Genomic DNA, 25,909 nt, shown 5'->3' on the forward strand with positions numbered 1-25,909 from the left:
GAAAACAGCCTCTACAAAGAAGTCTTTAAGCAATACCTTAACCACGCATTTAACTAGCTTGCAGGTTGATATTTGTACCTTTACCACGCATGCTTTTACCTGGCAGGTAAATATTTTGTCAATAATATAAGAATTATGTTATAAAAAAGGGTTTAGGTGCAGGTAGTGGTTAAGGGAGATAAGGGTAATTTTAGGGTTTATGGATGAGCAGTGCTAAAGGGAGATAAGGGTAATTTTAGGGTTTATGGATGAGCAGTGCTAAAGGGAGATAAGGGTAATTTTAGGGTTTATGGATGAGCAGTGCTAAAGGGAGGTAAGGGTAATTTTAGGGTTTTGGTGTGGACAGTGGTAAAGGATTTGAGATTTCCTCTGCATTGAAAAGGGAGGTGGTTCCCATTACCGCACACATTAGGGCACCCTCTCTAATGAATGCAAGGAATACCTTGCTTGGCGTGCTCCTGCACCCTCGGATTTAAAGGGAAACCAGGAAATTCCCTAGCTGACACTGCACAAATCGCATTTTGTTCCAGACTATTGCGTAGTATTGTCAGGGGAATTCCCAGAATGCTTTCCTTTGTCGGGGAGAGGGGGTATGCATGCAGTCCTAGGGAAGGTAATCCTTATGTACTGCAAGCCCTTGAGGGGATCCACTGGTAATCCCTTTCTGAGACTATGCACATGTGCAGTTCCTGGAAAGATGTACCTGGGTTTCCACAGGGGTGGGGGGCCTCCACAAATCACTCTTCCCACCAGGCCATCTTGCAGGACTGACAGGGAGAACAGGGACACGTGCTTCGCGATGCTGTTGTTCCCTATAAACTAGAGTGGGTTCAACCATACTCCAAGGAGCTCTTTGAATATTATTCCTAGTGGGATCTAAAAGATTAAAAATACCTTAAGGCCACCCCAGTTTCCCTTTTACTCACGGGTGCTTTTAGTATATTTAAAAAATGTTTGTGTGTATGTATGTGTTCTTGGAGGGGGTTAACTTTTCGTCAGCATGTTTAAGCCATCTGAATGGCCTGTCAAAAGGCCTCTTACCTTCTTTATGACAAACCCTATATATATAGATGCTGTACAAGTGTTGAGTAAGTTTTTTGTCTTTTGTTTTTTTGTCCCAGTCTTTATATGCCAGTTGGTGGGCTCTCGGGCAGGAAAGTAGATGGCAGCAGTTGGGGATCCCAAGATGCTGTCCCTGAGCCAGCCTCTGGGGATAGGGTCCCTGGGGTCATTGAATGGCTCTGGGAGGGAGGCCACACACCCCTTTCCCCATTTGCAAAGTGGCAGCCTCAGAGAATGAGGTGTCAGGCCTTCTGAGGCTTGGAGAGGGAGAACAAAAAAATCCCTTTTCTCTTTAATAAATTGTCAGGCCTGAGGCAGTGGGGTCGCAGGGATCTTTTAGTTGCTCGGGGAAGGGGACCATGCAACCCCTCCCCCTTTATTTTTTATGTGGCCTGGGGGATGGGTCTCTGGGGCCTTTTGAGGCCAAGGGGTAGGAGGAGGCCACATGCCCAGCCCCCCCTTTATTAAAATGTTGGGCCCAGGGGATGGGGTCCCCGGGGCCTCTTAGAGGCTCGGGGAGGGGTCCACACACTCCACTCTCCTCCCCCTAAATAATAAATGTGCTGCCTTCCGGGCCCTGGCCCTCCTCAGGGTGGTGTTTTTTAACACACGTTTTCATTTATTGTACTTCAGATTCGCGAATCTTCTATAAATTTATGTTACAAGTAAAAAAACAATGTTTTTTGCTCCAGGGCATTATTGTATCCCTACCCTGTTGCCTTTTTTTTGTATTTTTAAAAAAAAATGTTTTTACCTTTTTCCTAGAACTCTGGACTGAGTACCGAGTCCTAAGATGGCTGCCGCCATATTGTTGTTGATGTGGTGGCAAATAGATGTCATCATGAGATCTGTCGGCCCGCAGATCCTCTATTGTGCGATATATACAGTTATAATTATTTTGACCCTTAATTGCTCGAATAACTACTGAATGAATTGACTCCAAATTACAACAAGCATTTGCAATGCAATGGGTCTTGCGTTTGCTTGCGTTAGATCTATTAGCGTTGTAAACCCCTAACCAGACTTTTCTTGCCACATAAACTACTAATGAAAAGTAAAACAGTTTCATATACGCGAGCGGATTGTTGTGATGGTTGCACAGAAAAGGAAACAGAAGTTCGCTGGCAGTGAAACTTATAGGCAAAAGTGCATTAATCCATGTTACCAGCAAAAGTGCAATTATCCATGTAACAGGATCGATGTTATGCAAAACGCTCGACTTCTGCCCAGCGAGATTGCGCTGCGCAGGAAATGAAAAGATAAAGTACTCCTGAAACCAGCTGAAAACATGGAGCCTCGTATGTTTTCAGTAGTTTAACGGTGCGCTCAAGGAGGGCTAAACACCAGAAAAGGCATGACATATGCATGCCTTTTTACAAATGAAATCAATTCATTTTTAAAAGGCAAGCCGAAGAACTAATGAAAGTGGCGGGTGTGACATGGGCGTGGTTAGAAGTCCACAGAGAGGTTACAACATGGTCCAGAGCAATTGTGCGCGCTCAACCCTAAAAAGCAGTCTTTCTGGAATTAGATCTAGCTTTCTGCCAAATTTGGTGTGAATTCGTTCAGCTGTTTGGGCTGTAGGTGTGCCTAAAATTCTTATGGAAAAATGAATGCGGAAAACACATTTTGGGACTCCCTCTTCTCCTCGACCTCAACTTGATAAATCACCCAAAAACTTCCCATGCACAAACTGGAAAAAAGAGTACTTTTGAGGAAAGTTTTGTGAAGATTTGTCAAATGTCGCCAAACTTGTTAACCATACAAAAAAGCATTTCCTATGGAAACACGGTCCTAACTATACCTACCCAATGGTGACAAACACATATATATCTATAGATAGATAGATATGCAAAACATAAGAGAGCACTCTGGGTAGTTCTCAAGTTTAGTTTGAGAGCAGCTGCAGTATAGAGCACCCAACAATACCAGCAACACTCTAGATTTGCTCACCTCAAATGTCTGTTTTTCCAGCAAAGTTTTTAAGCATAGTGTTAGAAATGGGGTTTTTGGTTGGCAGTCAGGTTACCCTCTGTCCAAGCAAGAACCCTCACTCTAGTCAGGGTAAGTCACACACAATCCAAAATCAGCCTGTGCCCACCCTCTGGTAGCTTGGCACGAGCAGTCAGGCTTAACTAAGAAGGCAATGTGTAAAGTATTTGTGCAATAAATCATACAATACCATAATATAGCAACACAAAAATACACCACACAGTGTTTAGAAAAATATATAATATTTATCTGGGTATTTGCAGGTCAAAACGATCAAAGATGCAATATGAATTTGGAAAGATATCACTGAAAAGTGATATAAAGTGTCTTAAGTCTTTAAAAAGCAAACAAAGTCTCTTTCAAGCACAAAGTACCTGGTTTGGAGTGGAAAATCTCAGCAAAGGGCCGCAGAAGAAGAGGTACGTGGAAAAATGGTGTGTGCGTCGATTTCTCCCCAGCACACACGGACTTGCGTCATTATTTTTCACGCCGGGAAGTCGTGTGTCGTTTTCCGGTGCGCAGACAGTCTCTTTCTGTGGATCGCGGGGATTACCAGATGTCCTGGGTCTGTGCGTGGATTCTTCTGCTTGTTTTCCATCTGCGCGTCGTTCCGCGGGGCTGTGCGTCGAAGTTTCGCTCTCACGGCAGGCATCGCGTCGATTTCTCCTCTGGAAGTCGGGCGGCGTTGTCCTTGCGAGGCCGTGCGTCGAAGTTCTGGTCGTCCCGAAGGCGTCGCGTCGATCAGCGTCGGAGTGCAGCGTTTTTCTCGCTGCAGAACAAGCTGTGCGTCGAATATTTCGGCACACGAAGCGTCCAAGTGAAAAAGAGAAATCTTTTTGGTCATGAGACTTCAGGGAACAGGAGGCAAGCTCTATCCAAGCCCTTGGAGAGCACTTTTACAGCCAGACAAGAGTTCAGCAAGGCAGCAGGCCAACAGTAAGGCAGCAGTCCTTTGGAGAAAGCAGACAGGTGAGTCCTTTGAGCAGCCAGGCAGTTCTTCTTGGTAGGATGTAGTTTCTGGTTCAGGTTTCTTCTCCAGCAAGTGTCTGATGAGGTAGGGCAGAGGCCCTGTTTTATACTAAATTGTGCCTTTGAAGTGGGGGTGACTTCAAAGAGTGTCTAAGAAATGCACTAGATCCCCTTCCAGTTCAATCCTGTCTGTCAGGGTCCCAGTAGGGGGGGTGGCAGTCCTTTGTGTGAAGGCAGACCCTCCACTCTCCCAGCCCAGGAAGACCCATTCAAAATGCAGATGTATGCAAGTGAGGCTGAGTACCCTGTGTTTGGGGTGTGTCTGAGTGAATGCACAAGGAGCTGTCAACTAAACCTAGCCAGACGTGTATTGAAGAGCACAGAAAGATTTAAGTGCAAAGAAATGCTCACTTTCTAAAAGTGGCATTTCTAGACTAGTAATATTAAATCTGACTTCACCAGTCAGCAGGATTTTGTATTACCATTCTGGCCATACTAAATATGACCTTCCTGTTGCTTTCAGATCAGCAGCTGCCACTTCAACAATGTATGAGGGCAGCCCCAATGTTAGCCTATGAAGGGAGCAGGCCTCACAGTAGTGCAAAAACAAATTTAGGAGTTTTACACTACCAGGACATATAACTACACAGGTACATGTCCTGCCTTTTACCCACACAGCACCCTGCTCTAGGTGTTACCTAGGGCGCACATTAGGGGTGACTTATATGTAGAAAAAAGGGGAGTTCTAGGCTTGGCAAGTACTTTTAAATGCCAAGTCGAAGTGGCAGTGAAACTGCACACACAGGCCTTGCAATGGCAGGCCTGAGACAAGGTTAAGGGGCTACTGAAGTGGGTGGCACAACCAGTGCTGCAGGCCCACTAGCAGCATTTAATCTACAGGCCCTAGGCACATATAGTGCACTCTACTAGGGACTTATAAGTAAATTAAATAGCCAATCATGGATAAACCAATCAATAGTACAATTTACACAGAGAGCATATGCACTTTAGCACTGGTTAGCAGTGGTAAAGTGTCCAGAGGTCAAAAGCCAAAAACAACAGGTCAGAAAAAATAGGAGGAAGGAGGCAAAAAGTTTGGGGATGTCCCTGTCAAAAAGCCAGGTCCAACACATAGGATTAGCACAGTCCCATCCATGCCGAGCTAAAATATGACGAAGTCTTTTGCTATTCATACAGAGAAGTCTTTAAGCACAGGATTAGCACAGTGCCATCCTTGCCAACCTGTAAATGACAAAAGCCTTTCACCACTCCAGGCACAGTATTACAGCTCTGAATTGGTAAAATCCATTCAAGCCAACCTGGAATGAGCAAAAGCAACCCCTGACATATGTTTCTCTATCATTATAGCTCTTCAGAGAGGTTTAGCTGTGTTCAGACACAAGGAAGCACCCAGTATAAGTCAAAACAAAAGTACTTTCAGAGTTAGAGTGATGCATAAATTATGCAAAAGAGAAGAGAGAACTCTGGGTAGTTCCCAAGTTTAGCTGGAGAGCAGCTCCAGTGTAGAACACCCTTCATTTTGCATCTTAGCATAGAGTTTAGATGCCTGTCATGATGGTTACTCGAGTGGCCCTGCATGTGTAGTGTTTGCCAATGGAGAAGTACCAATCCCTGATCTTTCCCTTTTATGTTCCACCTCACAGGCCAGGCTAGGATGAAAGTTAGACGTCCGCAGCAGTTGATTATGGAGTTCAGTTTGCAAGGCGGAGTATTAGGAGTCTTGGACTGTTGAGTGGGATTTAGAAGGTGATGGGAAAGTTGTATGCACTGGTATAGGGACAGGGACAGTCTTCCCAGGAGATCATGACCTGAAGAACATTTTGGAACTGGAATGGAAACCGGAGGTAGAATCGACAAGCTCCTGACTTTTGTAAGTATTGTGGGTTGCATAGTCTATATTATGTATAGAATGATATGAAAAGCACATGCAACTTGCTTTAAAAAAAAAAAAAAAAAAAAAAGACGAACATGCACTTTTGCAGTGATGGTGCTTTTCTTTTGGCTAATTTATATTTGTAATTAATAGATTTGTAATTCATGTAGGTGGCTTCAGCAGAATAATACGATAATGTTTGTTGGAATTAGTTGGTGCTTAATTTGTTTAACAATGAGTGCCGGTGCCCAAAGCTCTGCTCAGAAGCCATGACTAGTGCAACTAAATGTCTGCACGCCAAACACTGCCAGGCACTCCCTGTCCCTTTCTCAAACAAATTCCTGTTTTCTCCCTTTATGACAGTTTCTCCATCTTTCTCTTCCTCCTTCATTTGTTTTTCCACCTCTTTGTCTCCGTGAATGTCTTGCACAGAAAAATAAGCACCAGTCCACAAAAAAGAGTGCTGGTGGCCCCCACCCACAACCACCAGTTCAAATTAAGCACTGAAATCAGTGAAGTTCCCTTTATTTGAGAGCACTTATCTCATGCCTGTGCCAAGGACCATATTTCACTTTGCAGATAACATCAACTATAACACAAGGATTTCTACATTGATAGAATGCATTTAGGTTCACATCATTTTGTTTTATTTTGTTACTCTAATGAAAGCAGATGGCTAATCATCTTTAAAAAAAAAATATTACTAAAGAAAATTAAAACACTTTTTTAGAAGACTGTAGCCTTATTATAACAATGTTTTCCCTCCTGTTTAGGGGAATAAATTATGGGGCGGGAGATTTGTTGGTGGCATCGACCCAATCATGGACATGTTCAACTCCTCGATTTCCTATGATAAGCGCATGTGGGAAGCAGATATCCAAGGAAGCCAAGCTTATGTGAAAGCACTGGAGAAGGCAGGGCTGGTGACCAAGGCTGAGATGGAACAAATTATTACTGGACTTGATCAGGTATTTTTTTCTTCCTGTTTGCTACTGTGGTTGTGAAAATGTTAATATTATGGATAATCATAGACTATTGCCCAAGAGTCACATTCACAACTTCTTCACAACCTTTGAATGCATTGTGGCCATGCTTCTTCTAATGTTGGAAAAGTTGTGGCAGCCCATTACCCAGCTGATATCTTCTTTAGGAAGTAGTTCTCTAGTTGTTCTATCACACAGCAGATCAGATTAGTTTGTGATGGATTTTGCTACAAAGTGGCCACAAAACTGCACAGTAAACAATTTAAGAGTGCACACAGTTGTGTTCTCTTGTCTAGACTCCTTTATGAGCATGTACATAGGCCAGAGAAGACACCTTCATGAACACTTCAGTTGTTACAGAACAAAGCAGACAAGTTAGTCATAGCTGCAGATGATCGGACCACATAAAATCTGCCCTGATGATCCCTGGCTTTGGCTGGACGGTAGCTTTCAAAATGTTGTGTCAGGCTAGTAAGGACTATAATGTCTGAGGCTTCGAAAGTAGATTAAAAAATACCCTTCTCTGCAGAGCCCTTGCATCCAAAGTCACAGGTGCGACAGTTGTATTGTTAACTAGTTGTAAACAGCTTTTACTGTTTAATTGTTAATAGCTTTGATTTCTTTCTTACACACTGGACCTCATTCCCACATTCACTTCTTGGAGCTCAGAGCAGATTACGGGCACCTGCAAAATCCCCAATATGTATAGGAATAACATTTAAATAAACATAATTCAGATAAAACTGAGCCAAAACCGAACATTCACCTTCGTCCTGGCCAGAAATGTTTTGGGAGAGAGGCTTCAGGGTTATGAATTTTATTGATTTGTGAAAAAACATTTCTATCATAGTAGGTGGATGAATGGTCCAATTGATCAGTGGTGGAGGTGATTGATAGTGAAATGGACAATACAGGAAGAGTACATTACATATGATTTACATTACTTCAATGTGTGCAGTCGGACTAAATAAATGTATTTGTTTTTTTTTTAAGATCATACAGGTGTAACAACCATCCATAACAGTTTACTTCTCTTGATTAAGACAGTTGAAAAATGTACAGTTTGTAAGAAATAGTGCTAGATTTGACATTATAAAGCAGTGATTGCATCATTAATTTTATTAACAATATGCTACAGTAAAATACATTTTCCTTGTAAAGCAAAAAGCTGAGCAAATTAATAATACTTGTATAAACTCTTGAATCATAAAAAGTGCACAGTGGACATACTTGTTCCCTATTGTGTATAGAACTCAGCACCTTCCCTTAGTCGGGTGAGTAAAGGCAATCCATTGTCAACATTGTGAGTCATTTCAGTTGATTAAAACAAATTGCATTTTTTGTTGACCCTTTGCAGCCTATTTTGTTCCTGATAAAATGACAGTATCTTCTTAAACACTTTCCTAGTAATCGCATCTTTCAACACAAGGGGCCAGATGTACAAGGCTTTTTTAGGTGGCTGACGGGCCTATTCACAGAGTCGGGCCGTTTGCGGCCAGAAAAAAGCATTTTTAAATGTACAAAGGCCCTGTATGCAATTCGGTAACCTATTACCGAAACACAAATAGGGTTTGCGATTCGGTACTAGGCAGGGGGGTGTTTAGGGCTGCCCTTCTTAATACTGACTCACAGTGGTATGTGTGAATGTTTTGCGACCGAAATGTGGTCGCAAAACTTTCACATTTTACCAGCAACTCCAAATTGGTGGTAACCCGAAGGGACCCCTTCCCCTTTGTGAATAGTTGTAAAAACATTTCGTAAGAGCAGGCAGCAGTCCCACAGACTATGCTTACACTTAAAAAATGAAAAGAAAACTTTTCATTTTCATTTTTTAAACGCATCCTGTTTTCCTTTAACCCCCTGGGTGCCTGGAGCGAGCTGGTCTTGTCCTGGCACACAGTTCCCGTGTGTAGGAGGCTGGCCTGGCTTATAGTGGGTACCTTGTGGTACTTACACCCTGTGTCAGGTCCAGTTATCCCTTATTAGTAGAATAGAGGTGTTTCTAGCAGCTTAGGCTGATAGAAGGTAGCTATGGCAAAGCAGCTCAGGCTAAACTAGGAGACATGCAAAGCTCCTACTATACCACTTATATCATATAGCACAATATCATAAGAAAACACAATACACAGGGTTACTAAAAATAAAGGTACTTTATTTTTATGACAATATGCCACAAGTATCTCAGTGAGTACCCTCAGTAAGAAGGTAAGTAATATACACAAGTTATATGTACACAAACCCAAAACAGGTAAGTAATAGTCAGAAAAGTAATGCAAACAGTGTAGAATTACAATAGGTTGCAATAGGAACACATAGGTATAGGGGCAACACAAACCATATACTCCAAAAGTGGAATGCGAACCACGAATGGACCCCAGACCTATGTGAGCTTGTACAGGGTCGCTGGGACTGTAAGAAAACAGTGAGGGTTACAAAAATAGCCCCAAGACCCTGAAAAGTAGGAGTAAAGTACACCTACTACCCCCAGAGAGCACAGAAGTTGTAATAGGGGGATTCTGCAGGAAGAACAAACACCAGCAATGCAACAACAGTGGATTTCCGTACCTGAGTACCTGTAAGACAAGGGGACCAAGTCCAATAGTCGCGACAGTGTCGAGAGTGGGCAGGAGCCCAGGAAAAAGGTACTTTATTTTTATGACAATATGCCTGGACCTGAGGACCTGCAAGGCAAGGGGACCAAGTCCAAGAGTCGCAATAGTGTCCGGGGGGGCAGGAGCCCAGGAAACCTCGGATGAAGGTGCAAAGAAGCTGCCTCCGGATGGAAGAAGCTTAGGATTCTGCAACAACGAAGAGAGCTAGGAACTTCTCCTTTGGAAGGAAGATGTCCCACGGCGTGCTTAAGGTTGCAGAAGTGTTCCCACGCAGAAATACTGCAAACAAGCCTTGCTGGCTGCAAGGGTCGCGGTAGAGATTTTTGGGTGCTGCTGGGGACCAGGAAGGACCATGATGTCGTCCCTTGGAGGAGGAGACAGAAGGGGCGCTCAGCAACTCGGAGAGCCCCCACAGAAGCAGGCAGCACCCCCAGAAGTACCCGAGCAGGTACTTAGAAGATTTGTGAACCGGAGCTGGCTCAGAGTCACAAAGGAGGGTCCCACGAGGTCGGAGTCCAACTCAGAGGGTTGAGCACTGTAGGACGGAGTGCTGGGGACCCAGGCTAGGCTGTGCACAAAGGAATCCTTGGAGAAGTGCACAGAAGCCGGAGCAGCTGCAAATCAGGCAGTACACAGGTTTGCAGTCTAGCTTGGGGAGGCAAGGACTTACCTCCACCAAACTTGGACTGAAGAATCACTGGACTGTGGGAGTCACTTGGACAGAGTCACTGCACCACCAGGAAACAGTCGAGAAAGCCGGCAGGATTAGGCGCTACAATGTTGCTGGTAGTCTTCTTGCTTCTTAGTTGCGGTTTTGCAGGCGTCCTGGAGCAGTCAGCGGTCGATCCTCGGCAGACACCTCAGAATCCAAGATGGCAGGGGTCAGGGACACACTGGAGGAGCTCTGGGCACCTCCCCTGGGAGGTACTGGTCAGGGGAGTGGTCACTCCCCTTTCCTTTGTCCAGTTTCGCGCCAGAGCAGGGCTGGGGGATCCCTGAATGTGTGTAGACTGGCTTATGCAGAGATGGGCACCATCTGTGTCCCTTCAAAGCATTTCCAGAGGCTGGGGGAGGCTACTCCTCCCCAGCCCTTCACACCTACTTCCAAAGGGAGAGGGTGTAACACCCTCTCTCAGAGGAAATCCTTTGTTCTGCCTTCCTGGGCTGGGGCTGCCCAGACCCCAGGAGGGCAGAAACCTGTCTGAGGGGTTGGCAGCAGCTGCAGTGGAAACCCTGGAAAGGCAGTTTGGCAGTACCCGGGTTCTGTGCTAGAGACCCGGGGGATCATGGAATTGTCCCCCCCGATACCAGAATGGTATTGGGGTGACAATTCCATGATCTTAGACATGTTACATGGCCATGTTCGGAGTTATCATTGTGACGCTATACATAGGTAGTGACCTATGTATAGTGCACACGTGTAATGGTGTCACCGCACTCACAAAGTCCGTGGAATTTGCCCTGAACGATGTGGGGGCACCTGGGCTAGTGCCAGGGTGCCCACACACTAAGTAACTTGGCACCCAACCTTCACCAAGTGAGGGTTAGAGATATAGGTGACTTGTAAGTTAGTTATATGCAGTGAAAAATGGCTGTGAAATAACGTGGATGTTATTTCACTCAGGCTGCAGTGGCAGGCCTGTGTAAGAACTGCCTGAGCTCCCTATGGGTGGCAAAAGAAATGCTGCAACACATAGGGATCTCCTGGAACCCCAATACCCTGGGTACCTAAGTACCATATACAAGGGAATTATATGGGTGTACCAGTGTGCCTATGAGAATTGTTAAATTTAGTCACTAGCCTGCAGTGACAAATTTAGAAAGCAGAGAGAGCATAAACACTGAGGTTCTGGTTAGCAGAGCCTCAGTGATACAGTTAGGCACCACACAGGGAACACATACAGGGCATACACTATGAGCACTGGGGTCCTGCCTAGCAGGATCTCAGTGACACAAGGGCTAAAACAACATACTTACAGTGAAAATTGGAGGTAACATGCCAGGCAAGATGGTACTTTCCTACACCGTGTGCCTGGGACGAGACCTGCACCCACCCCACGGGGGAGCGCTAGTGCTCGCTACCCCTGTGGACCTCCCTCCCACACCCCCTAGTTGGGGATGGAAGGGGAATCGCTTATAATATAATATATCATATAATATAATATATCATATAATATAATATATCATATAATATAATATAATATGATATAATAATATAATTAGGCCGATCTGCCCCTGAGGGGGCAGAAAACCCCTAGACACCAGGGATAATTATTTATTTATTTTTTATATATGTGGGGAGCGACCCCTTAGGCAAGGGTCACTCCCCAGGGGGGGCAAATTATTTTTAGGCCATTTCTGCCCCCCTCCCCCCACCTTAGGGCAGAAACCACTAGACACCAGGGATTTTATTTTTATGCTTACGCATAAGGGGAGTGGCTCCTTGGGCAAAGGCCGCTCCCCATGGGTGGCAAAATATTTTTAGGCCTTTCTGCTCCCCGGAGGCAGATCGGCCTAATATAATTAGTGTGATCTGCCCCCCAGGGGGGCAGAAACCTCTAGACACCAGGGGTATATATATATTTTATTTACTTTATGTTTTTATGTATAGAGAGCGACCCCTTAGGCAAGGGTCTCTCCCCTGGGGGGCAAATTGTATTTTGGCCATTTCTGCCCCCCTTGGGAGCAGATCAGCCTATTTTTGGAAGGCCCATCTGCCCCCAAGGGGGACAGAAAGCCCACCAGAGACCAAGGAATCTTTTTTTTCAAAATATGAGAGTGGGGGAGTGGCCATACCCCCACCCCCAAATAAATGGGGCGAACGTTGTTCGGCCCACCAATGGGCAGATTGGGCAATTACCCCCAATCCATACCCCGGGGGGAAGAAAGTCTACTAGATGCCAGGGAATTGAAAAAAACTAAATATAGTGGGATGGTGGCTACCAACCAGTATGGGCATGGTTATGCGCCCACCCCAACTGAAGGGGGTAACAGTCTTTCAGCTCTCCCCTGCACACTAAAACATCTTATCCCACGGCAAGGCAGAGGACATTTGATTATTTTGGGGTTTTGGTTTTACATATGGGCCATGAGAGCTTGGTAACTCTCAAAATCGTCCCACTTGGAATGGTGAGGGCTGCACTTTTTTGACTTTGGGACGCTGCCATGTAGAAAAACCCCAAGACCTAGACACATCTGAAAATTAAACATCTGGTTGATTCCAGGGTGGTGTGCTTCACATGCACCCCGCACCATTTTCTTACCCACAATGCCCTGCAAACCTCTAACTTTGCTGGAAATCACACATTTTCCCCACATTTTTGTGATGGAACCTTCCGGAATCTGCAGGAATCCACAAAATTCCTACCACCCAACATTGTCTCATCCATACCGATAAAAGTTCTTCTGCACTTGTAAGCCTAAAAATGTTTTTTTTCAAACTGCCCTTTTAGACCCGCTTTGGTTCCCCCTCAATTTCAACATGTTTTTGGCTCTTCCTTGTCACAGGCACTTGTCCCAGCTACACAAGTGAGGTATCATTTTTACTGGTAGACTGGGGGTAACGTTGGGTGAGAGGAAATTTGTCCCGGTGCAGTGATCCCACACAGAACTAAATTTGAGGTTTGCTGAGGATTCTGGGTAAGAAGACATTGGGATCAATGCAAGTCACACCTCCCTTGACTCCGTTGGGTGTCTAGTTTTCAGAAATGTCTGGGTTTGGTAGGTTTCCCTAGATCAGTGGTTCCCAACCTTTTGACTTCTGTGGACCCCCACTTTATCAGTTCTGGAACCCGGGGACCCCCACTGAATCATTATTGGAATCTGGGGACCCCCTACTGAGTCATTACTGAAAGCTGGGTACATAATCTGTTCATATTATTATATTTTCTGAACAGCTGCGGACCCCCTGAGGAGGCTTCGCGGACCCCCCAGGTGTCCCCGGACCACAGGTTGGGAACCACTGCCCTAGATGGCTGCTGAGCCCAGGACTAAAAACGCAAGTGCCCCCCGCAAAAAACAGGTTGTTTTGTATTTGATGTGTCCAGATAGTGTTTTGGGGCATTTCCTGTCGTGAGCACTAGGTCTACCCACACAAGTGAGGTACCATTTTTATCGGGAGACTTGGGGGAACGCTGGGTGGAAGAAAAATTGTAGCTCCTCTCAGATTCCAGAACTTTCTGTCACCGAAATGTGGGGAAAAAGTGTTTTTTTGGCCAGAGTTTGAGGTTTGCAAAGGATTCTGGGTAACAGAACCTGATGAGAGCCCCACAAGTCACCCCATCTTGGATTCCCCTAGGTGTTTAGTTTTCAAAAATGCACAGGTTTGGTAGGTTTCCTAGGTGCCGGCTGAGCTAGAGGCCAAAATCCACAGCTAGGCACTTTGCAAAAAAACACGTCAGATTTCAATGTAAAAATGAGATATGTCCATGTTGCGTTTCCTGTCGCAAGCATTAGGCCTACCCACGCAAATGAGGTACCATTTTTATCGGGAGACTTGGGGGAACACAGATTAGCAAAACAAGTGTTATTGCCCCTTGTCTTTCTCTACATTTTTTCCTTCCAAGTGTAAGATAGTGTGTAAAAAAGACGTGTATTTGAGAAATGCCCTGTAATTCCCATGCTAGTATGGGCACCCCGGAATTCAGAGATGTGCAAATAACCACTGCTTCTCAACACCTTATCTTGTGCCCATTTTGGAAACAAAGGTTTTCTTGATACATATTTTTCAATCTTTATATTTCAGCAAATGAATTGCTGTATACCCGGTATAGAATGAAAACCCATTTCAAGGTGCAGCTCATTTATTGGCTCTGGGTACCTAGGGTTCTTGATGAACCTACATGCCCTATATATCCCAGCAACCAGAAGAGTCCAGCAGACGTAATGGTATATTGCTTTAAAAAATCTGACATCGCAGGAAAAAGTTAGAGTAGAACGTAGAGAAAAATTGCTGGTTTTTTCACCTCAATTTCAATATGTTTTCATTTCAGCTGTTATTTTCTGTAGGAAACCCTTGTAGGATCTACACAAATTACCCCTTGCTGAATTCAGAATTTTGTCTACTTTTCAGAACTGTTTAGCTTTCCGGGATCCAGCATTGGTTTCACACCTATTTCTGTCACTAACTGGAAGGAGTCTCCTTCAGGGGAACCCACAAACTTTGGGTACCTCTAGAATCCCTAGTATGTTGGGTAAAAAGGACGTAAATTTGGCATAGGTAGCTTATGTATGTGGACAAAACGTTATGAGGGTCTAAGCGCGAACTGTTCCAAATAGCCAAAAAAAAGGCCTTGCACCTGAGGGGGAAAAGACGTGGCAGTGAAGGGGTTAAGGAAAACAGGCTGCATTTAAAAAAAATGCATTATTTAAAACCAATCACAGACATGGTAGTCTGCTGACCCCAGCAGGCCACCATCCCTATGATTTTTGTGATCCACAATGGGTCGCAAAGCAAGACCTACCTCAAGAATAATAATGAGGTAGGTCTATTTGCATCCCAATGTGACTCACACAGTGTGTTAAACACACATTGGTGCATGGGTTTTTGTGATTACCAAATAGTGAATCTAAAAGATTTGGTAATCGCAAAGTCAAACCTATCTACATTTGGCCCCAGTTCCTTTTTTTAGAAGCATTGTTCAATTTGCAGTTTGCCTCATTTAAGTTTTTATAGATCAAATCTGTTTATTAATTTCCAAGTATAAAACATTGCATACAAACCACATCTCGGTGTGCCATTAGGCTCATAGTTAGCTTACTTCATGCGAAACAATAAGAAAAAAACAAAAACTATTAAATACAAAATACAACAGTATTTCCCCACGACTGGCTATTAGTGCAAAAATCAGACAATCTCAGGCTCCTTTACAATATAATCTTGGTCATGTGTGGACCTCCCCTTTAAAGTTCGCTCTCTATACTCAAGTCAAATTCAAGACTCTCAAATAGGTTGGGCATGTCAATTCAGAAAACTCCCCAGATAGAATACGCAAGTATGGTTGCCAGAGTTCTTTAAAGTCCCCACTCCCATGCAGCGAGGCCAGGGTAAGCTTTTCCATAGCGAGGATAAACCAGAGCTTATGTAACCATGAAGTCGTTGTCGGGATCTGCTCAGACCCCCAACCGGAGAGCAACAATTGTATTGCGGCATTTAAAGCTAAAGCCATCTGTCGTCCCCTCAGTGACCTCAAAGGAAAGGTGATAGGGTTGGGAAGGCCCAGCAAAATGTATGCAGGGAATCGGGGAATCTGAGTGTCAAAAGCCATGTCAACAGTGTCCAGTATATATTTCCAGTACCGGTGTAGCTTGGGACAGTGCCATAATAAATGCACAAGCAACCCTCCACCCCCCCCACCCCCACACCCCTTCCAACATAGACTGGATTTAGTGGGATCCCAAGCATGTATCCTTGTTGGGGTGTAATACCAGGAGGTGGCCATTTTATAAGCTGTCTCTGTACCTGCTGCGTTATAAGCTGTGTGGTGCGCTCTATTAAAAACACTCTCCCACTCATCCTCCGATAACTCTCTCCCCAACTCCTTCTCCCATCTCAGTTGACCCTTAGTCTTGGGCAGGAGGGCCTCCCCCCGCAAGAGGGCATAGAGTTCAGAAACCACTCGCTTATCACCCTTTTTCGTGAGAATACATTTTTCAAACGGTGTTAACGGCCTGTCAATTAATGCTCTATTGGCTGGTTGCAGGGCCCAATGTCGAATTTGATAGTACATCATCCTATCCGCCTCGGTCAAACCATATGTCTCCCTAAGCTGGTCAAAGGGGATAACTCCCTGCTCATCAAATAAGTATCCCACCCTTTTACAACCTCCCTCATACCATTGACGTAATGCTTCCGGCTGTAGTCGTGGACCAAAATCGGGATTCGCACATAGGGGGGTCATTGGGGACGGAAAGGTCGTCAAGCCCCCTCTGCCAGCGACCCAGTCCCACACCCTCATCGAAACCTCCGTGACCGGGGATATGTACAGCCCTCATGCTCTATGACGACGCCTAAGCCAGGGTTCCTTCCATATGTGAGAGCCGGCCACCGCCTGATCCATGAAACACCAATGCTTCTCGGAAGACGGACGGCTCCATTCCAAGAGGAAACGCAATTGTGAAGCTTGAAAATACCGAAGGAGGCAGGGGACCGCCAACCCACCCTGCCGCTTAGGACGATACAGTACCAGTCGAGGTAGTCGCGCCGCCTTCCCCTCCCATATGAATCTTAGAACCGCCGATTGGAGGGTCGCTAACGTTCGTGGCGGAGGCTCCAGAGGAAGCGTTTGAAACAAATACAATATACGCGGTATGATGGTCATCTTAACTGCTGACACTCTACCCAGCCAGGACAATTTAAGTCTCCCCCATGTCTCTAGGTCGCGCTGCACCTCCCGGGTCAATTTCGCGTAATTCAACGACACCGTGCGGGCAACTGTGGAACCCAACTCCATGCCCAGGTATGGGAGCCCCGAGGGAGACCATATGAAATGGAATCGGGCCATCAGGTCCCGTTCATGCTCAGCACTGATAAACTTGCCCATAGCCTGCAACTTTAGCATGTTAATTCGGAACCCCGAGACCCAACCAAATTCCTCTAAGACATCCATTAGCTCCGGCAGCGAGGTCATAGGCTCCGCCAAGGTAAGGATGACGTCATCCGCGTATAAAGATATTAGATGCTCGTCCCCTCCAAATCTCACACCCATAATCCGTGGTTTGTCCCGGAGCCTCTGTGCCATAGGCTCCATGTAAAGCGCGAACAGGAGGGGCGAGAGCGGACAGCCCTGCCTAGTCCCCCTCTGGACTGCAAAGGGCAAAGAGAGCATCCCATTAACTCGCACCGCTGCTCGAGGCGCCTGATAAATGCAGCGAATCCATGCCATAAAGCCCGGACCCAGTCCGAAGCGCTCAAGCACCTCAAACAGGTACGGCCAGGAAACCCTGTTGAACGCCTTTTTGGCATCAATAGACAGAAAGAGCGCTTCCCTATGAGAGCGCTCCGTTTTATCCAGTAGATGGAGCAATCTCTTGGTATTATCGCTACACTGCCTGTGCGGTATAAACCCTGCCTGATCAGGATCCACCAGGCCCGGCATATAATAATTGAGGCGGTGTGCCAAGATACCGATATTCAGGAGGGAAATCAGCCTGTAGGAGGTGCACTCCCCAGGGTCCTTCCCCGGTTTCGGGATAACCACGATAGTGGCATCCAACATGCTAGACGTGAGGGTGCCCGTTTGACGAAAGGAATTAAAGAGTCGCACTAGGACGGGTGCGAGTTCCACACAGAAGGTTTTTATAAAAAAGCGCAGAAAAACCGTCAGGGCCAGGTGACTTCCCAGTCTGCAGTCTAGCAATTGCCGATATAACCTCCTCTGCCCTTATAGGTCGGTCTAACGAGTTTGCCTCTTTTACTGTCAAGGAAGTAATAGCTATATCCTGTAAAAAAGATTCTGGTGTTGAGACGCCAGGCTCCTCAGCCCTATATAGGCCTTCATAAAATTCCGCAAAGGCCTCTGCTGTTTGATCGCTCATATGGGCTTCTGCTCCCGAGGGGGAGCGGACCATTTTTATCAGTGACGCTGCCCGCTGCGCTCTCAACCTATGTGCCAGCAGCCTCCCGCACTTGTTACTTCCTAAATAATACTTTTGTTTAAGGCGGATTACCGCATATTCTGCCCTGTCCCAGTCCAGCCTCCTCAGCTGCTTCCTCAATTTCTCGAGCTCATGCCATATTCTAGGAGCACCAGTATGTTTATGTGAACGCTCCAAAACCCTCACTCGCTGCTCTAGCTCCTCCCTAAGTTGTCTCCTTGCCCTATTGTCCCTAGAAGAAAGCGACATCACCTCACCCCTCAGAACAGCCTTCAGTGCCTCCCACAATGTTGCAGTACTTATGGCCCCATCATCGTTAAACCTAAGATATTCGATAATTGCCCTTCGGATCGCCTCTACTGTTCAATTGTTCTGGAGCATCGAGTCCATGAGTCGCCACCCCGGTGTACCCACCCGCACCACGTCCATGTGAATCTCAACTGAAACTGGGGCATGATCCGACAGGGCCCATGGCTCAATCGCTGAATTTCTAACCGGGGGGAGAAGCTCCTGAGTTGCCAGGAAAAGGTCCAACCAAGCATATGTTTTGGTTGCCGATGAATAAAAGGAATAGTCCCTCAACGAGGGGTGCGCACTCCTCCACACATCCACCAGGCCACACTCACTCAGCCACTGCCGACCAGCATGCGACAAAGACCCTGTCTGCCCATACCGTTGGCCTGATCGGTCCAGATCCCCGTCCATCACCATATTAAAGTCGCCCTCCAGCAATACGGCTCCATCCGGGGATTGGAGCAACGGAGTCAAAACTTGTCTTAGGAAGGTTTCTTGTTGGGAATTAGGCGCGTATAGTGAAACGATCGTAAAAGAAAAACCGCCCAATCTAAACCTCATGGCTAAAAGCCTCCCCGGGACCTCATGCAATTGTGATACCACTTCCCCAGGGAAGGAGCGCGAGAGGAGTATCGCCACCCCTGCATGCTTTGATGGTAGAGAAGACCAAAACTGCCTGGGGAACCACTTCGCATACGATAGGTGTCCTTATGGACCAGGTGCATCTCCTGGAGGAGACATATATGACTCGCAGATCCCTCCAAGGCAGACAGGATGGCAAGCCTCTTGGTGGGGTTATTGAGCCCCCTGACATTTAAGCTTATACATTTAATGGTCATAACCCATGCGGAGGGGATCAAGCAAAGGAGCAGAATAGCACCAGGGGACCACCCCCACATAGAACTCTAGACCACTTAAAACCCCCAGGTCCAGGAGCCAGGAGTGTCACCACAGAGAGCCAGTATCACAGGGAAACCCAGCAACAAATAACTAGCAAGCACAACAGGTGCCTACAACACAATAGTCCTCGATCATTGAACTCCACGAGGTAAAGTCTCCACGGGGCAGTATATCCACCCATGCCAAGTAACCAGGTCCATCGCCTCCGCCGCCCGACCCTTTCCGACAGTCAGCATGCTGTTAGCAGCGCTGCCCAAAGCAAACCCAGACACCCCCGAGCCTCCTCTTAGGACGATGTTCCGGTGGCCACATTGTTCAAGGCGGATTCTCTCTCCGATCTCAGCTCCGAGGCCGTTGGGCGCTGCACCTTCATTCTCTTCTCTTTTCTCCACCAACGAGGGAGACCCCCCGACGGAAGAGCCGCCTTCTCACAGGCCTCTCGGCCTATATCCTCCAGGCCCAAGAAACGGCTAGCCTCCGGGATGGATTTCACCTGCCGAAGCTGCTCCTCCCAGCAGAAGACCAAGCGGAACGGGCGGCCCCAGGAATACGACACGTTATGCGCTCTCAAGTGATCCGTGATCGGTTTGAATTCTCTCTGCCTCTGCAGGGTCCGCACAGATAGATCGTGGAATAGCTGTAGATCATGCCCTCGAAAGGCTACGTGCTGAAGATTGCGGGCCCGCTGTAGAATCTTTTCTTTAAGAACAAAGTTATGGAGGCAAGCTAGAATGTCTGGGGGGCGACCTCCGGGGCCCCCAGCACGCCCAACCCAATGGACCCGATCCAGGACGACCTCCTGCGTCTCCTCCGGGCCCAGCAAGGAGCGGAACAAGTCCACCACGTAGGCTCCGATGTCCTCCTTTTCCGCGCCAACCGGGGCCCCTCTAATACGAATATTTTGTCGCCTCTACCAGTTTTTCAAGTCCTCAACCGCCATCTGGAGGAGGTCCTGCTGCTCACGGAGGCGGACTACCTCTTGCTGCAGTCCCGCCCCCTCCTCGCCACGAGGGATCTCATTATCTTCTAGCTGTGACACACGTTCACCCAAAGAGGAAACCTCACCTCGCAGCTCCCTCACCTTCTGTGAGATGTCCCTGCGTAGCTCCTGAATGTCGCCCCGGAGCGAATCAAACAGGGAGGTCAAAAAGCCCTTCGTGACCGGAGAGCTCTCCTCTGAGTCCATCTCCGCCTGCCTCTCTGGGGCCCTCGTCCCAGACACCTCCTCCGGCGCAGTCCCCGATGTCAGGCGCGTTCCGGCAAGCATGTCCCTCACTGAGCGCTTGCGTTTTGATTTTGCCATCGCCATTTCGCAAAGACCTGATCACGACTCTCCAGCTCAGTCCCACAGGGCCCCCAAAGTCTCCGTCCAATGCCGCTCCGCTGCTGCCTCCCCTTTAGGGACCGCACCTGGCCCAGACGACAGGAGTCACTGCTCGCAAACTTGTTCAGGAGTCCATCAGTCGCGAGCAGCAATGCAGGGCCTGCCACCGGGCCCTCAGCCTCCGTCAGGGTCCCGCGCTCCACCAGGCCTCAATCAGCCAGTCCGCAGCTAGGAGCTCCAGCCCTGGGCCCCCGAGCCAAAGGCACAGGCCGGGGCCCCCACTCCTCCAGGGCGCCCAGTCAGCCGAGGGCCAGCACCCGCGACACAAATCCACTGTTCAGGGGCCCGAAGCAAGCCCCCGGGCCCTCCTGCCCCCCCGGCGCCAAACTCCAAAGGCCGCCGGAGGAGAGCACATCCTGCAGCCCAGGCCGCCTCCTCTGCCGAGCCGCGACCACGCCCCAGCACCAAGGCCGAGCCCTGCTCTCCCGCGGGAGCCGCCGAAACCCGGTCCGGGTCGCCGCCGAACGGCGAGTGCCCCGAGGGTGCTTCACAGCTCGGGGGAGCCTCCAGGCTTCCCCCAGGCAGGCCGCGCGGCGCTTATGCTGATCGAGGCGGCGGAGCGCTAAAGGATCCGTCCTAGCGCTCCGCCATCTTGGACACGCCCCTCATTTAAGTTTTTAGATGGATAGTTGGACCATTTTTCCTCACTCTGAATATTGAAAATTTCCTTTATCATTTAGGACCATTGACAATAAATGACACAGAGTACCAATAGTTGCATTCTTCATGGAACACCAGTCTTAGGAATGGCACCATATGGTTTAAATTTCTAGTGTCCAATGTAAGTCCAGAAAGGCATGACCCATTCCAGTTTTTTGTGATAGATACATGTCATACTCTGTTGAATTCATTTAACATATTCAGTGGTTATTCTGAAAATCTGGCATGAATTAGACATTTCTGAACCTGTGTACGGGGGCCACCTCAATCAGGGGGGCCCTGCTTAAGGCGACGGCGCTGGGCCGAGGAACGTGGGGGGTGAGGGTCGGGGGGGCGATGGGGGGGGGCGGGGGGATTGCGCGGCAGGCTCCCCGGCCCGCGATTAACAATATTTTGTTAATGAAAAAACGGCCGGGGGTTTACGACCCCCTAATCCCACAGCGAAGTGCATCTAAACTTTAATTTAATGTTGCGCGGGTGGGGGTGATGAGTGGTGTTTGGCGATACCCGGCCATAAGTTGGACGCAGCTGCACTAAAGGCAATGCGCACTCTGTCATCATTGAGTGCCAGGGCTTGAGTCACTGCACGTTTACCAGTAGTAGAATTGTATTCTTGCCCTCGATGAGGTTTAGAGATAGAAAATTGAGCAGAGAAGACATCCAGTCCCATACAGCAGCATGTGCGTAATTGTAGACTCCTATGCTTTTTTTAAACCTGTTTATCATGAAAGTCCATGAGCCTCTTGCTGAGGACTTTCCCTTCAGGTTATTTATTTTCTAGATTGTTGGAGTGTTCAGCCATCTGTTTCAGAACTTCATGAAGGGTGTTAACACTGCTCGCCAGTATTACTGATTCGTTAGCGCGTCGTGTGAATGTCACTTATTTTTTAACATCCTTCATTTAATAAATAGGAGAGGACTGGGAACAAAAAGCATCTGTTTTTACTCCTTCATCCATCTGAAATGTGAGGTTTAAATGGAGCACGCTCAGTATGTGTGAGCTCTACTCAAGGGGATTTGTAAGGAAACAAGGATTAATGCTTTGGTCTCCGTGTAGAGCAGTATTCTGTATGCAAAGTCCCTTATGATAAAATACTTCCATTTACGAGGGCCACTCAGTTATTCTTTTCCGGAGGAAGGCAGTTTTCCCGTTCATAGAATGTATTTGTGAAATTCCCTTCCCTAATGCGATTATTACTTGCCGTAGTGATTTACCCATCCCTAGGGAATTATTTGTACAGAAGTTTTGGAGAATTCATCCCTACTAAGGGGGTTGTGAAGAAAGCGTGATTCATGCGGTTTATTATCGGGACTCCATTAGGATGAGTGAATGGCACAGTGGCCCACAATGTGATGCAGTCATGCTGTTTGATATGTTGGAGTTGTAGGATGGGTTTAAGTATAATTTAGTGAATACAGTAGATTACCATTAATAAGTGAAGGGGGCAGCTGAGGGCTGTTCTTTTGTGGGTCTTTCAGTAGACCCTTTTTCAGGTTCTGTGGTTGGAAGGAGTGTCGTGGGGATTTGTGGTGGTAGGGATGCCAGCTTTAATGGGCATCTACAGACATCCTTTACCATGGACACGCTTCACCAGAGGCTGCCCAGGCCATAGGCTCCTCTGCGAGGTGAAGCTCAGAGGGTGAGTGGGAGGGCAGTCAGGGTGATCATCAGGGCAGTCATGCAAGGGCTCTTGGGCCAGGACAGATAATGTCACAGCCCTGGGTCACAGTCAAGAGTCCTTGGAGCAAATCCTGAGAAAGGCCCTTCCTAGGCTTGCCTTGTGATGTAGAGCAATGTGGACAATGACATAGCAGTGTGCGATTTACATACCGTGGGGACAGCGGTGACACTGGCAGATTAGTATTTGCTTTACGTACTTGGACATTATTACAGTATAGATCTGTAGCTGAAGCCATAGCCTGTAGGGTCAGTAGCCCAAGGATAATTAATAATCTGCACCGGTCCTACCATTCTGTGCAACATTTCCGACATCTGAGACTACTCAGCAAGCTCCTGTACACAGTGAGCAGACTCTTGGCAGAATGTAACACTCGCTGCCTTGTTTGAGCATCTAATCCCTGACAGAGCGGTACAAGAGCAGATGTCTGGCACATTTCAGCTGAGCCCTTGGCACGCTGATAGGGTGAGCAACATTCTGAAAACGTGTAGCACAATCGTACACTAGAATTATTAGCACCCGGTGACTGTAGCGTAGAATATTTGAACAACAATTGAATGCATTACCGATTGTACATTGGAATGTCATGGCTGCCTCCTAGCATGTTCTGGCATCAGTGCTCCTGTCACATTTGTCTGGCAGAAACTACCTGATTTGTCATTTGTTAGCAAATTAACAGTGTTGAACATCAAGTCTTATCCTGGCAAAATGTTTAGAACTGATCTTATTTCTTCAGGCATATGAATTCTAATTTACATTTTTCAGTGTGGAACAGTCCTCTTTCTTTTGTGAATCAATTATATTTGCTGCCTGTGCACCCAATGTTTTGTTTCCTCAGCACACCCTTTCTCACAAGCATATATGTGATTTTTCTACTGTGGAGAATTAGTGACCCTTGACAGTGTGGTAAAATCTGCAGTTTTGGAGCAGTCTATTACACCCCCTGCAAAGGTGTGTGTAAATCATATGGTGTGTTGCCTATAAATGTGAAAAAAGCTGCAGATAACTCCTGTTGTCCTCACGAGCTCTGCATCCTCCAATGTCGGCTTCTAAGGCACGAGACCACATCTCCTCCAGAGCCTTCATAAAATTACCTTAACTGTTTGGTGCAACTTGGAATCAAAACAGTGGTGTAGCTTTCATTAGTGCAGCGGGTGCAATAGCACCAGGATGTGTCAAGGGTGTAACTGGTCCACAGCACCACTTGTATGGCTGTCTACTATTACTCAGCCCTGTTTCTTTGTACTCAATGGTAGCGCTTCTAACTGGATCATACTTTTGGCACAGGTTCAATAGGATAAGAGTGATTTGTTTGTGATGGTAGCTCACGCGCACTGTTAGTTCATTTGCAGTCCTCCAGGTGTGCTTGCTGCCCTGACAGATGGCAGTGATGGGATGATGCTTGGGGAGCCAGTGGAATCCAAAACTGGAATTGTTTCTTGTTTCAACCAGCCGCTTGATGCACCTATTTCACTTCACTTGTTGGCACTGCACCTTCCAGTAATGTCCTTTCTCTTGGAGGGAAACAAAGGGCTTTTGTGTGCCTGGGATCTGGCCAATCTAATTATCTCTCTCTGTAGCAGCTCGGTATGTAACTGTCAGCACCAGCTGGAGCCGGAAGGGGATTATCAGCAGAAGAAAAATTATTAGCCTTTTGATTCACAGAGTCAGACAGCCAGAGGTTCTCCCGGCAAAGGTCAGAAGTCAATTTTGTAGAAAGAAGGCTGGACTCACATGGATACCCTAATGTGCACAGGTTTCTAGTAGTAGCTGCATGGTAATTTCTTACAATAAACACAAGCAGGTGCTCAGCTGAGCTGATAGTAACAAACAAGCAGTGGCAATGCCAATAGATCTGGCTTTAAAGGAATGTTGTATGATAATGTGAAGCATTACAAGTAAATAACATGGGGCCAGATAAATATTTATGTGGAAGCAAAGGACTGCAGAATAATATTGGTGTAGGTTAAAGGGTCAGGTGACAGTTGCACTGTCAAGCCTGGTCTTAAAAATCCATGTAGGTTAATGACTGCCGTCCTCTCATCTGCGCTGCTGCCAGAGAAAAACAACATCAATTATCTAGTTATCAAAGACACTTTATTAACATTCCAATGTCATGTGTGTGCCCCTGAAAGTCCTGCCTCAGCCAGCTGTATGAATAAACACAATGATGAAAGCTGCATGTAGGGCAATGTTTGTGGAAGCATGCAACTTCTGCCCAATCAAAACTTGTAGTCTTGGCTCTCAAGCCAGACCCCTCTCTAGTGATGATTACATAATTGTCCAGCGACTGCTGTGCTGTCAAGCCAGACCATAAAAAGTAAACATTTTTCAGCTGAGCAAGTTCATGTTGACTTTACACACCTCAGGAGCCAAGATGAAAGGCAGATCTACGTCAGAGACTGGTACTTCCTGTGGGCAATGTTAGCCTGAGCAAGAAAACAAGGCTCAAGAAGGTTACAATTCCATTACTTACTACAAGTTTGTGTATTTTACATTTCCACACTATCCATCACAAACATACACCGGTATGTTGGAGTTTAAAATATAAAGGGCATATGCTGGGTATAGACTCAAGACATAAATGGGTATTAAAACAGTGTTTTAATAACAGTTAAAGGTCAGTCGCCATGCCATAAAAGTTAAGTGCCCCTGACTTCTGACTTGCGTAAAGACTGTGGACCCTCTACCTGTTGAAGGGCGCCAGGTGAATATATCGAGTTGGGTCTTAAGCATAGAATGTCAGGGAAGCACGAAGAGCAGATGGAGATCAGTCATCTTCCGCAAGGGTAATCACGGAGCCGGGAATGAGGTATTTTATCAGTTCTGATATTAGGAGTATAATACGTCGGGTGGTACAGAAAAGTGCATGCTACTTAATGAGC

At 46.8% G+C, this 25,909-nt stretch overlaps 1 protein-coding gene across 1 annotated transcript in view; it reads left to right on the forward strand.

The window, feature by feature from the left end:
- The window catches only part of ASL (argininosuccinate lyase), a 201,960-nt gene that overhangs the window by 37,937 nt on the left and 138,114 nt on the right, over nt 1-25,909 (forward strand). Inside the window, exon 3 of the mRNA XM_069226880.1 lies at nt 6,691-6,885. Coding sequence (XP_069082981.1) covers nt 6,691-6,885 — 195 coding nt within the window. The remainder of the gene's footprint in view (nt 1-6,690; nt 6,886-25,909) is intronic.

Source organism: Pleurodeles waltl, chromosome 3_2, assembly GCF_031143425.1.
Source record: "Pleurodeles waltl isolate 20211129_DDA chromosome 3_2, aPleWal1.hap1.20221129, whole genome shotgun sequence".
NCBI lineage: Eukaryota > Metazoa > Chordata > Amphibia > Caudata > Salamandridae > Pleurodeles > Pleurodeles waltl.